This window comes from Coturnix japonica, chromosome 1, assembly GCF_054131305.1.
Source record: "Coturnix japonica strain WE chromosome 1, WE-NBRP24, whole genome shotgun sequence".
Taxonomy (NCBI): Eukaryota; Metazoa; Chordata; class Aves; order Galliformes; family Phasianidae; genus Coturnix; species Coturnix japonica.
Window position 1 is genome coordinate 81,258,991 of NC_140663.1, and position 14,717 is coordinate 81,273,707.

A 14,717-nucleotide genomic window follows, 5' to 3' on the forward strand; every position below is an offset into this window, starting at 1 on the left:
AATTCTTAATAGTAGTTAATGAGCAGGTTTTTAATTTGCAGATTGTATTTGTAGACTGGAGGAGTCTGTCAGTGCTCTGGTCTTGCCATTAAAACAAAGTCTTTTCTTATTTGCATACTCAGTTCTCTATTCGTATTCTGCTCTCTTTAATGTTTATATCTGCTTTATCTTATAAATCACATCCTTGTCGTACATATTAACCCCTTTCATCCTTTGAAAGAAGGATAGATTTCTTGGATTTCAGTGCTGTTATCTTCCTTTCATTTCTTTGTATTTTCATGCTTTTCAGGGTTGTGGTTGTGTTTCTCTCAATTCTCTGCAAATTTGTATGACTTCATTGCGAGCTTATTTATATTGCTGCTTTTCCAGCTCTTAACACCTTGTCTCAAAGTTTTGATTTTGTATGAAAAATTAAGCTTTTGAGTTTTGCATGGAAAAGTCTGTCAGGATCCTTGTAACTTTTGAGTGGCACCTCTGTACGCTTAAAAAGAAGAATGTTGGAAAGGTACTTCTGTACCATAGTGTGTCTGGTAGATTATAGGCTGCTTGCTATTCAGGCCTTTTCGAATAATAAAAAAGGCAGAACATTAGATGTGTTTTATTATTATGATGATAATACTGATGTTTTTAGGTTAACGTTCTTCAAATGACAGTATTAACTATTTGTGCTTTGAGTGTCACCTTAGGTTGTATTCTGCTAACATTGTTTGTGACCTACACTTAGCTATTCCTGTGTTCAGTTCACGTGCTGTCAGCCATCCCTTCCATATAAAATAAAACCATTTTTATACGTCAGTCAGTTTTCACTCTAGGGGAGATTAACTGAAATATATGAAGAAATGTTACATCTTTTCAATAATTATTTCAGTCATCAAGTAGTGTCTTTAACAGGTACATTAACTGCAGTGCTGCTAGTAGTCAAATGTACTTTGATAGGATTAATAGTTTTCACTGTTGTACAACAAGTTGCAGACTGTAAATACATCTGAAAACTTGCTCTTTGGTTAACTAAATGTAATGAGAATATGGAACTGCCTTAGGTCTTGTTCACAGTTAAAGCAAACTCAGCCAAATACATGAGATTGCAGCAACTGTGAGTGGAGGAAAGTATCTAGCTTTAAAGATAGAACTTTGGCAGAAACTTGTCTTACAGGATGTGTCATGCTGTTGCTTGGTGATGTTTTTCTCTTTTGCCAGAAGTGTGATTATGTTTGGTTATTCCTTATGTAATATTCATGTGAATTGCTTACATCCATTTTTTTAGATACTGATTTGAAATTATTTTAGATGATATTTAAAATAATGTCTTATGTAGCCCTGGAATCTTAAGATCTTTCCTACTGTATTTGAATAATTGAATCTGGTTTATAAAGATGCATTTATCTTGATGATGTGTGGGATGTGTAACAACATACAGGCCATCAACTGAATAGAATTTTAAGGAAGTTTTCATTATTTCCAGAAAGAATGCTATATCTAGTATTATTTGTGCTTTAATAGCACTTTTCCAAAACTGAACTCTCAGTAGATGCCTTTTTTTCAGCTCATTTAAGTCTCTTTGGAGTAAAGAAGCCATTCTGCACTCACAGTATCCCTTTAGAGAAGAGATCCATAGCTCCATATCAGTGTGAAAAGCTCTCCTGTATATGGTTCATGCTTGCCAACCTGATTTGGTGTTCCCCCTCCACTTGTCATTTCTTTACAATTTCAAGTGTCCCACTTTAATTCTTGATCCTTATGTGGAACCTATTCCACTCCTTAGCATTTGCTGTCTTGCTTCAGAACTTTTCTGGTCCTTCCTTCTGCACCAGCTTTTGAGATGGGAGTGGGCAGTGACACCAAAACAGCATGGAATGTTAAAGATGTTGTGATGTACTGTGATTCTGAGCATATAGCTCTCTGCTTTGATTGTTTTTTGTTTTGTTTTGTTTTTTTTTTCTTTTTGGCTCATTTTCATTTTTCCCCAGTGTATGGTAACTGTTGAGTCACAGCCTGAACCTCTGATTGAGCACCCAGGGAAAGGACCTGGGTCAGCGCTGGGAGCACAGGTGAAGGCAATTCAGCTGTGTGACCAGAAGGGGTGGAGCCTGGCTGCACCTCTCTTAGGCCCCATTTAAGGGCTGACTGCCACTGGGGAAGGATCTCTTTCTGGAGATCTCTCCTTGGTGATGCTTTCACCTGCAAACCTAGGATCTTCTGATACAGGTGAGCAATCTTCTTCCCTTCCTTTATAGCAACTTTCTATCGTTCTGGTCCTTCTCTCATCACATCTCTGTAATATCTTTCACACTGTATTGATCTGTCCAATTGCTGCACCCAAGTTACCACTGCACCCTTGACTAAGCTGAATTTCATCAGTCTCTGTCATAAATCCTTTTTATGGTTATTTACAGTTTGTCCTTTATGATACCAGGGAAAAAGTAGTGTTGTAACCAAATGTCTCACTGATTGAAATAATTTACCGACTTGTCAGTAGTATGGCTGCCAGGTTACATTGCATAGAACACCCTGATAGGAACTGAAACTTTTATTATTATTTTCTTTTACCTCATAGAAGCTAAAACCAGTAGAGTCTGTTTTCTTGGTCTGCTTTGGTTTTTATAAGGCATTTGTTATTCCTAATGCAGTATTTCAGAGAGACCACAATAGGTGGTGTCAGTACAATTTTCTGAAGTGCTTATTATTCCTTGTAACAGGAAGAGTATTTATCCTCGAGTCAGTTAATTCTCTTCCAATTGACCTAGATATTCACTGCATTAAACTAACTGATTCCGAAACAGAAATTATTAAAATTGTTTTGTTAGAAAAGCAGAATACCATTTCAAAATACAAATCAATCTCCACTATTCTAAATGAAAATTAAAATAACAACAAGAAATAACATTGCTCCCATTATCAGTAGCTACTTTATTTGGGAGCAGGTATAATCAGACTGTCAGGAATGGGTTGCTGGCCCATTCAGATTGTAGAACCTTCAATTTAGGTGTATAGCTTTGGTGCTAAAATCGCAGGCTAATCAACTTGATTTTGAAATCTTTTATGTATCTGAAAGGGCAGTGGACAGGTCTGAGAGAGCTTCACAGATTTCCAGTCTAAAAGAAAATCTGCGGAACGATACATTTGATTTTTGCTTTAAACTTTGCTTTGCTAGCCAGACTGGCTCGAGTTAAGCTGCTCAGGTTTGCAATGAGGGCTGGCACTTCACAGGTTTCTTGGGGTCTGTTGCTTGTTCCATATGTCCACTAAGGAGTAGATTGATGGCACTGTGGTTCCCCACCAGCTTCTCACTTCCTACAAATATAGGAGATCTCAGTTAAGTTCCCTCAGCTAGAGAAGGGTATGCTGTACCTTAACCTAGAGCTAGTCCACATCCTTCTGCTTCTATTGAAGCTGTGCTGGTGTGATTGGAGAGAAAAAAAAAAAAAAAAAAAAAAGAGGGACCAGTGTATGGGCAAAGGGAGGCTGGCTGTAAAGCAATAAGATAAGCAATGTGCCAAGGCATAGAACAAATATGCTTTTTCTGTCTGCTTGGTGTTGCATATAACTCACATCTTAGCTATTGATTAAGGAGTAGAAGAGATCCAAAGCCCTTAAACTCCTACTTTCTCTAGGGCAGCAGCACAATGACCAGTCTTTAGGCTTTACCAATCTGTGTTTTTAATGCTGTGCTGAACTAAATGCTGTCCTTTATACAGAGACTGTTTTAAAATAGTGATGTAGTTTCATAACTGTAAATGATGGTGTAGTTAGCTTCAAGGTCTGTCATACACATAAAAAGGGCCAAATTTATTTATTTGGATACGTTAGAGAGACTGTCTCTGCCCTGTTCTGCTAGTGAGAAGCCTGGAAGAATGCAGGGTGGTCGTTTTCCTCTGTTTGTTAGTTTAGAGTAGTCTGTCTGAATTGCTACAGACTCCATAATTTGTATTCACTTGCAAAATAAAAGCTTATGTTTAAATGCATCTTCTATGTGGTACTGTGGTAACATAGTAGTAGTATTATAACTACTATGTTACTGTATAAGATGGATATGTTTCTTGGCCTTGCTCTCTGTAAATGATCAGTTAAGTATTCTTAGTGTTACAATGTAAGTAATGAAGTTTCTTCTTTAGCTGATGACTGAAGGTGGTCAGGCTTCTATTTTTGTGGATTGAGATTTTTATTTGATGTTATTAACCCTACTTCTAAGGAAGGAGGGGTGATGAAGCAGGTACAGTACAAACTGTTTATAGTTTCATGATTAAAAGAGGATGTTCTTGGTTTGTAATATGGCTTTCAATGTTTTTGTCATTAGGTTGTTGAAGACTATGCTGGAAGATGGCAGGTTCCTCTGCCTCAGCTTCAGGTGCTTCAGACAGCTCTCTGTTGTTTCACATCTGCCTGTGTATCATTCCCAGCTGAATGTGAGCACGTACAATACGTATTGAGTAGCCTAGCTTTGTAAGTACATCATATTTTTCTTACTATTTCCCTTACAATGTAGAATGTTGGTGTTGTACTTTTATAATAGCCAGTAGGGTTTCAGAGATCCTCAGAGGTTTTAAGGTTGATGTAATGAGCTAAAATAATTAAGACAAATTTCTTATACTGTTTAAGAAAATAATGAATTTTAAAATGAATTTTTATGTTCAAGTTCTGTAAATACCTGTAGGAATCATTTTTGATCCTTCATTAAGATTTTTGGCTAGCTATGTGTATGTTCAATTTGACAGAGTACTGCAGTATGCTAGAACATGTATCTTGCTGTATGGTTTCCTGTATGCGGTGCTGATTTTCCCATGTGAAGACTGACAGTGTGAGAGTAATGATAAGTAAAGGTTCTCAGAGAAAGGAAAAAAAATTGAACTTTTGAGATCTCAAAAACTGCTGCTCTGGACAGAAGATTAAAACATAAAAGAAAAATCACAACAGAAAACTCCTCAGTACTTTAAATGACGTGTACTTAGCTGGGATCCTACATATATGATTTTCTCATCAACAGATAGAGATAAAAATCAGAGTGCTATCTCTATCTGCTGGTTCAGTTTGCTTGGATCAGATTTATTTGTCCAGCTTTCTTGTTGAGCAACACTTTTGAATGTAACTCTATGTCTCAGTTAAAAATTCTTTTGGAAATGTCTCACCTGTGCTTTGTCTAGTCTTCAGAGTTGAATATTTTCATAGCCTTTCTCAGTTTACTTGGTCTGGTGGAACAGTTTACTGTTCTTTACCTGCTAGTAATAATTAAGTAAAACTTAAAGATTTATTCTGTGCACTTGTCAGAATATCTGCTATCTTCAAGTGATGTGAAACTTCTCTGAAGAGACTGAGTTTTTTTGGGGGGACTATTTGACATTGCTTTATTTATGGAATCAAAATATAACTATTTCTAAAACTGGAAAGCTCGGAAAATGACTTAGCAGTTGAATCAAAAGTTGGTGACCTCTCTTTTTTATTAGTTTTTAGGAAAAACTCATTTCGAATGTCAAATCACACTTCTAAATACCTTCAGATAGCAGAGTTTGGAGGGAATTGGGAATTAGAAACTCAGATATTTGTTGTATTTTGGATGGTGGCTATTCCTGGCAATGTCTTTTTTTTTTTTTTTTTTTTTTTTTCCCCCCCTTACATTTCTTTCAATTTTAGAATTAGTGAATAATGTCCTGTTGGGTTTTTGTATGAATTTGTTTGACCATATCATGAGTGGATTCTAGGACTTGGTGCTATTAACTGGGAAATCTTAATCAAGTCCTAGGTTTTGGAGTACAAGAATCTGCCTGTGTTGTCATACTAGAGTAAGATTTTGTGGGTGACCAGATGATAAACTCTTAGCATTAGTGAGAGTTATTTCTTGTATGTATTAGTGATACACAAATTAATCATAAATGAAACGGTGTCTGTATTTGTGATTTCTAATAATGTTGTCAGTGTTCTTAGGCAAACTTCTGATTCCAGTAATATGTAATAAGTGATTAGCTTAAGTAAAGAAGCACCGTTGTTATGCATATAAATATGGATGTACTATATTGCAGACTGTGTTTTAAGGTAACAAAGCTGGAATGGAATTGCAGATAGTGATTTTTAACAAAATGGAGACTAATGATTAGGAAACATAAATAGTTGGCTCGTTTCCTTTATTAGTTTGGAGCAATCCTGCTACAAATCAAGGTTGAGAGAGCTGTGATTATTCTGTCTGGAGAAGAGAAGGCATTTGTGGAGATCTTATTGTGGCTTTTATTATTTTAATGGAGTTTACTTACAAAAAAAAAAAGAGGTGGAGAAGAACTTCATACGTGATCTGATAGTGATAAAACTAACGGGAATGGTTTTACATTAAAATAAGGCAGCACTGAGTGGAGACAGAAAAAGCATAAAAAGCATACTTGCTCCATGCTCTGATACGTTGCTTATCTCACTGCATTACAGCCAGGCTCCCTTGGCTCATTTACTGGTCTCTCATTATTTTTATTCCATCGCATCAGCATAGCTTCAGTAGAAGCAGAAGAATGTGGACTAGCTTTAGTTTGGGGGTCTGGAGGGCTCTTCTCAACCACGTGTCCAACAGTCATGCAACTGATATGATTGTAAATTATTTCATTTGGTGGGATAGATACATTTGGTTATGGTACTACTTTTTCCCTGGTATTGTAAAGGACAAACTGCAAATAACTATAGAAAAGATTTATGACAGGGAGTGATAAAATTGAGCTTAGGCAAGGGTGCAGTAGTACTTGGGTAAAAATGAAGACAAGCTGTATAGGAACTGTTAAATCACTGCCTGAATCACTGATTGATCACCTGGGGAAAGGGCCAGCTCTGCCCCTGGAGCACAGATGAAAGCAATTCATCTGTGTGACCAGGAGGGGTAGAGCCTGGCCGTGCCTCTCTTAGACCCCATTTTAGGGCTGACTGCCTCTGGGGCAGGATCTCTGGTTGGAGATACCTCCTTCATGGGGTTTTCCCTGTAAGATCCTCAGAAATGGGTGAGCATTTTCCTCTTTGTCCCTTCTACCACTTCACTCTTGTATCACCCTTCCACTGCACTAATCTTTCAAACTGTAACACAAATAATAATAATAAAAAAAGACACAACAGAATGATCAAAATGTTCAGTGTGGTGTGCTTCAAACTGACAGTTATAGCTGAGGAGAGACTGTGTTATTGTCCTGAATGTCTTCATGAAAATGTCGCTTCAGTGTGCATCACAATGCTCAGCAATGCAGAGTGTTAGGAGACTAGTAAGATGGAACAAAGCAGAGAGCTAACTGCTCAGAATCACAGTACATCACAATATCATTAATGTTCCATGCTGTTTTGGTGTACCTGCTCGTTCCCATCTCAAAAGGCGGTGCAGAAGGAAGGACCAGAAGAGTTCTGAAGTAAGGCAGCAAATGCTAAGGAGTGGAATAAATTCCACGTAAGGATCAAGAATTAAAGTGGGACACTTGAATTTGTAAAGAAATGACAAGTGGATGGGGAACACCAAATCAGGTTGGCAAGCATGAACCATGTATGAGGAGAGAGTTTTTCACACCATGATATGGTATCTCTTCTCTGTAAGGATGCTATGTAGCTACGCTACTCTAAAGAGAATTAAGTGAGCTGAAAAAAGGCATCTACTGAGAGTTACAATTTACGTAAGTAGTAGCATCCGTCTGCTGACCATGTAAAAAGTTAATCCCCTTCCTGCTTGTAAGCTCCCTTTAATTACTGGAAGGCCACAATAGGGCCTTCTAAGATCATTGTCTTCTCCAAGCTAAACAAGCCCAACTCCCTTAACCTTTCTTCATAGGGGAGGTACTCTGGACCTTTAATAATATTTGTGACCTACTCTGGACCTGAATCCTTCTTGTACTGTGGATCCTGGGCTTGGATACAGGCCTCCAGATGGGGCCTTGGAAGGGCCTTGTTTTGATGCAGCCCAGGATGCTTATGGCTTTCTTGGCTGCAAGAGCACACTTCTGGCTCATCGTCCAGCTTTTCATTCATCGGGATCCCCAAGTTCTTCTCTGCAGGACTGCTCTCAATAAGTTCTTCTTCCAGTCTCTTATTTTGTCTGGGATTGCTTGGACCAATGTATAGCACCTTGTACTCGGACTTGTTAAACCTCATTAGATTTTCATTTGCCCACTTTTTGAGCGTGTCCAAATTCCTCTAGGTGACATCCCTCAGTTCTGTTTTCTTGACTGCATGACTCAGCTTGGTGCTATCAGCAAACTTGATGAGGTTATACTTTATCAGTGAGAAAGACAGTGATAATAAGTTACTGAAGAGTACTTTTCCTAGGACAAATTTCTGGAGGAGTTTACTTGTGACCAGCTGCCTCCTGGACAAAGAGTTGTTGACAACAACCCTCTGGCTAGGACTATCCAACCAATTATTTATCTAGCTAGAAGTCCAGCCTTTAAATCCATATCTCTCCAATTTAGAGATAAGGATGTGGACATGGTGTGGGATCATGTCAAAGGCTTGTGCAAGTCCAGGTAGATGGCATCAATTGCCCTTCTTTTGTCCATCAGTGCTGTCACTCCATCACAGAAGGTCACCAGATTAGTCAGGGACAGTCCGCCTTTGTTGGAGTTGTGCCGGCTGTCTTGTATCATCTTCACATCTCAAATGTGCCTTAACATCTTTTCCAGAAGGATCTGCTGTATGATTTTCCCAGATGTAAGGCTCACTGACATGTAGTTCTCCAGATCTTCCTTTCTTCCTTTCTTGATCAGAGTGATGTTTCCCTTTTTCCAGTCACCAGGGACTTTGCCTGACAGCCACGATTTTTCAAATATGAAAGAGATCTGCTTGACAATTGCATCAGCCAGTTCCTTCAGAACCCTGGGATGTGCATCATCTGGCCATAAAGACTTGTACATATTCAGCCGCATGAGGTGATCATGGTCTAAGAATGGAATGAGTCCAGGATGGATTTTGCTTTCCCAGTACCCGCTTAGAAGTTCAGGGGCATGTGAAGCATGATAAGCCTGACTGGCTGCAAAAGCTGAGGCAAGGAACTTATTGTGTATTTTATTCCTCTCCATGCCTGAGGAGGCCAGTTCTCCCTTTTTGTTGATCATGGGGTTGTATGCTTTCTTTTGCCTATCTCTTCTGCATGATGTATCAGAGGATTCCTTTTTGTTATTTTTCCACATTCCTTGCCAAATTCAGTTCCGTCTGCACCTTGGCTTTCCTAATTCCATCCCTGCTTCCACTTCTTATACTTTTTTTTCTTTTTCTCTCAGCCTGACTAACAGGTCCTTGCTTAACCATGCTGTTTTCTTTCCTTGTTTGCCTGATTTCTTATTCTGGTGGATGGAGAGCTCTTGCACTCTCAGAAAGGCATCCTTAAAGTGCTGCCAGCTGTGTTCTGTTCCTTTGTCCCTAAGGACAGTTTCCCAGGGTATCTCATCCAGCAGTTTCTTAAAGAGCCTTTAAGTTTGCTCTCCTGAAGTTTAGGATCCTGACTCCCCTCTTTGCCCCAATCTGCTGAGTCTGATACTTGAACCAGAATGTTGAAATTGAACTTCAGGAGTCTCCTGGATGTTTTGCAGCTCATGGCACTGTTTTCCCAGAATATATATGGGTGGTTGAAATCCCCCACCAGGATAAGAGTCTCTGAGTGTGACTCCTCATGCTGCTGAAGCAAGAATGCCTCATCAATGGGCTCCCCTTGATCAGGCTGCTGTAACAGTCCATTAGCACCAGATACCCTTTATTGGCCCAGTTAAGTTTAACCCCTAAGCTCTCAACCTGTCCATGACTGTTTCTTAGAGGCAGCTCTTCACAGTGTATCCATTTCTTAACTTAGAGGACGACTCCCCCACCTCTTCTATATCACCATTCCCTTCTAAAAATCTCGTAACCCTCAATCATAGTATTCCAATCATGTGAGTCATACCACTATATTTTTGTGATGATAACAATAAAATCATAGTTTCACAATTGCATCATGGTTTTCCTTTCCTTTTGCATTGGTGCACAGGCACTTGAGCTGGGTTTTTGGCTGCATTATCTTCTTGAAAGAGCCCTGCTAAAAACCTCTGGGAAAAATCTGAGGTTTTTCCTCAATGTCAGTTTAGGAAGCAGTGTTCTTCCCTGACTTTCCTCTGTTCCTCAGCACTACATCCCCTTCCCCACCAAATCTAGTTTAAAGCCCTGGTGATGAGCCTCACCAGCTTGCTGTCTAGTACATTCGTTGTAAAATGGGCCTCTTCATCAGGGAGTGGCATGTTAGGAAAAGGGGTAATAGATTTGAAGTGAAGTTTTGAAGTGAAAGAGGGTAGGTTTAGATGAGATATTAGGGTGAAGTTGTTTTTTTTTTCTGTAAGCTTGGTGAGGTGCTGCCACAGCTGCCCAGAGAAGCTGTGGTGCCCCATCCCTGAAGGTGTTTAGAGCCATGTTGGATGGGCCCTGGGCAGCATGAGCTGGTAGGCAGCAGCCCTGCCCAAGGCAGGGGGTTGAAACTAAATGATCTATAAGGTCCCTCTCAATTGGAGCCGTTATATGCTTCTGTGACTGTGGTGCAGATGTGTCAATACAGAATAAAACTGTGGTATGCACATCTTCATTGTTAGTTTCCCATGGTGGTTTTTTTCTTTTTTTTTTTTTCAAATCTTATTCTCTTTAAATCAGTCAAAACGAATTAAACTTATGCCTATATCATTTGCTGTAAGTAGTTTTGTTACAGCCAAATATTAAAGTTCCAGTTGTTGTCTTGCTGTCCTGATCATGATATGACTCAAGTTTGACCTTTCCTAAGAGTCAATATACAGCAAAAATGTTATCAGTGTGGAATGAGATACTGTATTTCTAAATAAAGTACTTATTTAGCTATTGGTTTTTTTTGTTTGTTTTTTTGTTTTTTTCCCCTCCGTTCCATATCTTAACTGAGATTTAAAGGCTTGCAGGTATGTCTCATACCGAACTTAATGAATTTGCTTTTCAGATTTTCTAGGTCTGTTTCTGACATGTTTTTTCCTAGCCAGTGATAAACTTTGCAGTATAATCTAAAGGCTGCCTAATTTTGTGACACTTTTCCATTATTTTCATAAATATCCCTATTGGCGTTCTTTGAAATTTTTAGAAAGTTCTTTTTATGTTAATATTAAGATTCTTTGGTCCTCAGCATTTCTGAATGTGAGAGGAAACTTTGCTTTAAATCCATTCCTTAACTTTTGGTTCTGCTGTATTAAAAGTGAAAACTGTTGTGGATATACTTTCAAATGTACTGAAGTAATGAGTCTCTAAAATTTAGGAATAATTGCCGTGAATTTAATTGCTATGCAAAATAGTTCCTCGTCCAGCAGTTTGTGAATATCTGCCTATTTGTTTAAAGAGATATTGCAACCAAAGACTGAGCACAATAGCGAGGAAAGAAAGTGCTGTCAGTAATATTTCTAAGTCAAAAGCCTGTAAGTGGAGGAGTGCTGGATCTTTTTTCTATTTACTCAAAATTGCTGCATATGTGACAAATGCTTTGGCATGGTGTTTCTTTTCTTAATGGTGAATGGAGAGCAGCAGTTCTTGAGAGAGAAGAGTAGGCAGGCATTAGGTGTCCTCAACTTATGAAAATGGCACGACAGAGGGGATTTTAACTTTTTCTTAATTATTTTTTCTGTTTTACTACCGATTCACGTTTGTAAAATAGCTTATCTGTAGCTGTTCATATGTTATTCTGCATCAAGGATCAGGTCACAAATATGTGTTTGGGATGTGGAGTCTAACTGCCAAAATCCAGTGCAGGATATCACACCATTGGAGAATAGTGAACTTACACTAGTTTCTTGAATGAATGTTTTCAGTTTGCTTGACTTGTCACTACTTCTTTTTTTTTTAGGAGTTTTTTTGAATTGCTGCTGTTCTTTGGAAAGGATGAGTTCTATGAAGATCCTTTGAAAGATATTTTAGGTTCAATCCAGGTAGTGTTGCCTACTTTATATAAACTTTTAATACTCTTTTAGTACCTGTTAAGACAGTTTTTTGGTTGGGTGGTTATTTTTGTGAATATATGACCTGAAGGAAACATGCTATTATAGTACAAAAATGACGTATATAAACTAATTAATTAAAAAGATATTTGAAAGGAAAGTCATGTATTCTTATTTGTTGTCATATAGCTATTTGACCCTTTCTGGACTGGTTAGAATGTCTTTCTTTTTAGTTCTTCTGTCTGAAGACATGTTTTATGCTGGGAAATTGTTTGTGTCAAACTACACCTAATGTTGTCCAATGTTTTATACCAGTCCGTGACATGAAACCTCAAGTTTCCCTCCAGCAGTTTTAAGCAGCAGTTTTGTAATTGAAACTGTGAACTAAAGTGAACTTCTCAGGTCAGCATGTGGCACTGTGTAAAATGATTATATTCTCAACTAGACTGGGGCAGGTTTTTTTTGTACGGTAACTTACAGCTGTTTAAGAAAAATGTTCCTGGATTTAAAATATACGCCTCCCAGCTGCCACCTTTCTCTTTCCTGCCCAATAAGATGTTTTTCTCTGGGCCCTGTGCCAGCTTCAAGAGCTGAGTTCAGTGCATGGGAAAGAAAGCACTTGTGCTAATCCTGAGAAAATAAATTTAATGATATGGATTGAAAGGGTGGAAAATATGGTTGCTTAATTTGTTAATACTGATCAGTAAATTGTAGTTTGAGAAATGACTATCCTCTTGTAATTTTTATGCTAATACCTGTTTTTTGTTGCTGCTACAAATTAATGCCAGCAATACTTAGCTAAATTATCAAAACAGCAACAGTTTTAAATTATATCCTCTATTAGAACTAGTGGAAGAGTGGGGTCAAAGAGTGGCTTATCAGCCCCAGGAGTGGACTGGGCTTCTTGAGTAAGAGTAATGATGCATTTTGGTAGTGCAGTAATAAATAGTTATCCAAAACAGTCTATGAACAAGAAAGAATCTAGCAGCGTGATATATGGAAATTTATTTGTTGGGCTTTTGTATTATAATTCCTGATTACTTTGAGTTTTAAACAATGAATGTATTTAAATGGATTTTAACTTGATGAATAATTTTTGAATCCCCTGTATATAGGTCACTCTGAAAGTAATGCCTCCTATTTATTTCCAAGGAATCTACAACAGCTGCTAAGAGCACAATAACACTAGTTGACAGAGCAAATTCACAGCTACAAAATGCTATCTTTTAATTTTGGCACCACCCTTAGATATGCATTTTTGTCAGGGATGAGCAGGAGCCTGCATGCTGTGCTTGTGTTTTAAAAAAAAAATAATCAAAAATATTTGTGTGGGCATCTGGAATGTGACTTGTCTTTCATGTTGCTATCACAGCTGCTGAAGTGCACCACCCATCACCTCACTGTGATGACATATGCTGTTTGGTCTCTGTAAATGTTCAATAAGTGTCAATGAATGTTAGCTGGTGCCATTGTTTCCTGCATGAAGGAATTAAACTACAGCATAGGAAGTTCCACACGAATGTGCGGAAGAACTTCTTCACAGTGAGGGTGACGGAGCACTGGAACAGGCTGCCCAGGGAGGTGGTGGAGTCTCCTTCTCTGGGGACATTCAAGACCCGCCTGGACGCCTACCTGTGTGACGTGGTGTAGGGAGCCTGCTTTGGCAGGGGGGTTGGACTCGATGATCTCTAGAGGTCCTTTCCAACCCCTACAATTCTGTGATTCTGTGTAATTGCACGCTTTTGCTTCATCCATGCTAGAGTTTCTTGGACTGCTCCTCTGTTGCCATGTGTCACACAGCAACAAAGTGTAAGGGAATATTTTTGGGAGGGTTCAAACTTCCATTGCATCCACTGCTGATATCGTGGGCCAACATAATAAAACAGGCGACATTACTTTGGAGCTGCCTTTGTATAATCAAATGAATTAGGAAAGCCATTGTTTCAGTTACTTAACTATTCTTATACAGTCATAAATATTCTTCTGAATATAAAAGAAAGCATCGAGGAACTGAAACTAAAAGAATTCACAGGTAAAGGAATGTGGAGAAGATAATTGTATAGTTTATAGAAGCTATTCTTCAGATGCATTATTATAGTCATCTCAGCTCTCTTTTACAAAAAACATAAGACACCTTTTTGCTTTGATTTCAATTCAATTATATACTTTATTCATGATATTGTTACTGAACCGTAAAATTCTAATCATGTTGACACTTTTACCAGTAAGTAACAGCAGGAGGAAATCTTGTTACATCTTAATTCAGTTTTTCTCCTAAAGCCTCAGAAGGGTTTATGCTCCATCCCTGTGTCACAAATGCAGTGTCAGTGTGTCTGAATCTGTGCAAACTAGCATCAGGTGAAGACTTGTCCCACAGTGTGCTGTTAATATCTCTAATTCAACAAATGGAGTTTTCATTTTTATACGGATGGCAGACTCTTGCTTAGTACCATCAGAAAATATTCTGGCTTCCACAGTCTTACAGAATGTAAGTTGTTGCTTTAGGTCTTTGCGTAGACCTCATCAGTATAAGACCTTGTAGACTTAGACTGGGGAAGTATTGGAACATGAACGGGTTTTCTAGCTTTGTGATTTTTTTGGGTGGCCTAATTGTATTTTTAAACAATACTTGATTTTCATTTTTACAACTGTGTTTTCTTTTTACTTGTAGGAATGTCAGAACCTTCTAAATAAATACAGAAATATAAACCTGGAATTAGTGACTCGAATAATTCGAGATGGTGGACCTTGGGAGGATCCAGTATTACAAGCAATTCTTAAAGCAAAGCCTGTATCACAGGAATTAGGTACTCAATT

At 38.3% G+C, this 14,717-nt stretch overlaps 1 protein-coding gene across 4 annotated transcripts in view; it reads left to right on the forward strand.

The window, feature by feature from the left end:
• The window catches only part of ZNF654 (zinc finger protein 654), a 37,613-nt gene that overhangs the window by 4,903 nt on the left and 17,993 nt on the right, over positions 1–14,717 (forward strand). For 2 of the 4 annotated variants that reach the window (XM_015878594.2, XM_085546945.1), the window contains exons 2-4: positions 4,295–4,440; positions 11,810–11,891; positions 14,572–14,707. In XM_015878594.2, the coding sequence (XP_015734080.1) occupies positions 4,295–4,440; positions 11,810–11,891; positions 14,572–14,707 (364 nt within the window). Of the gene's footprint in view, positions 1–4,294; positions 4,441–11,809; positions 11,892–14,571; positions 14,708–14,717 lie in introns of those variants that run through there. The other 2 variants (XM_085546933.1, XM_085546940.1) reach the window with 2 other exon arrangements.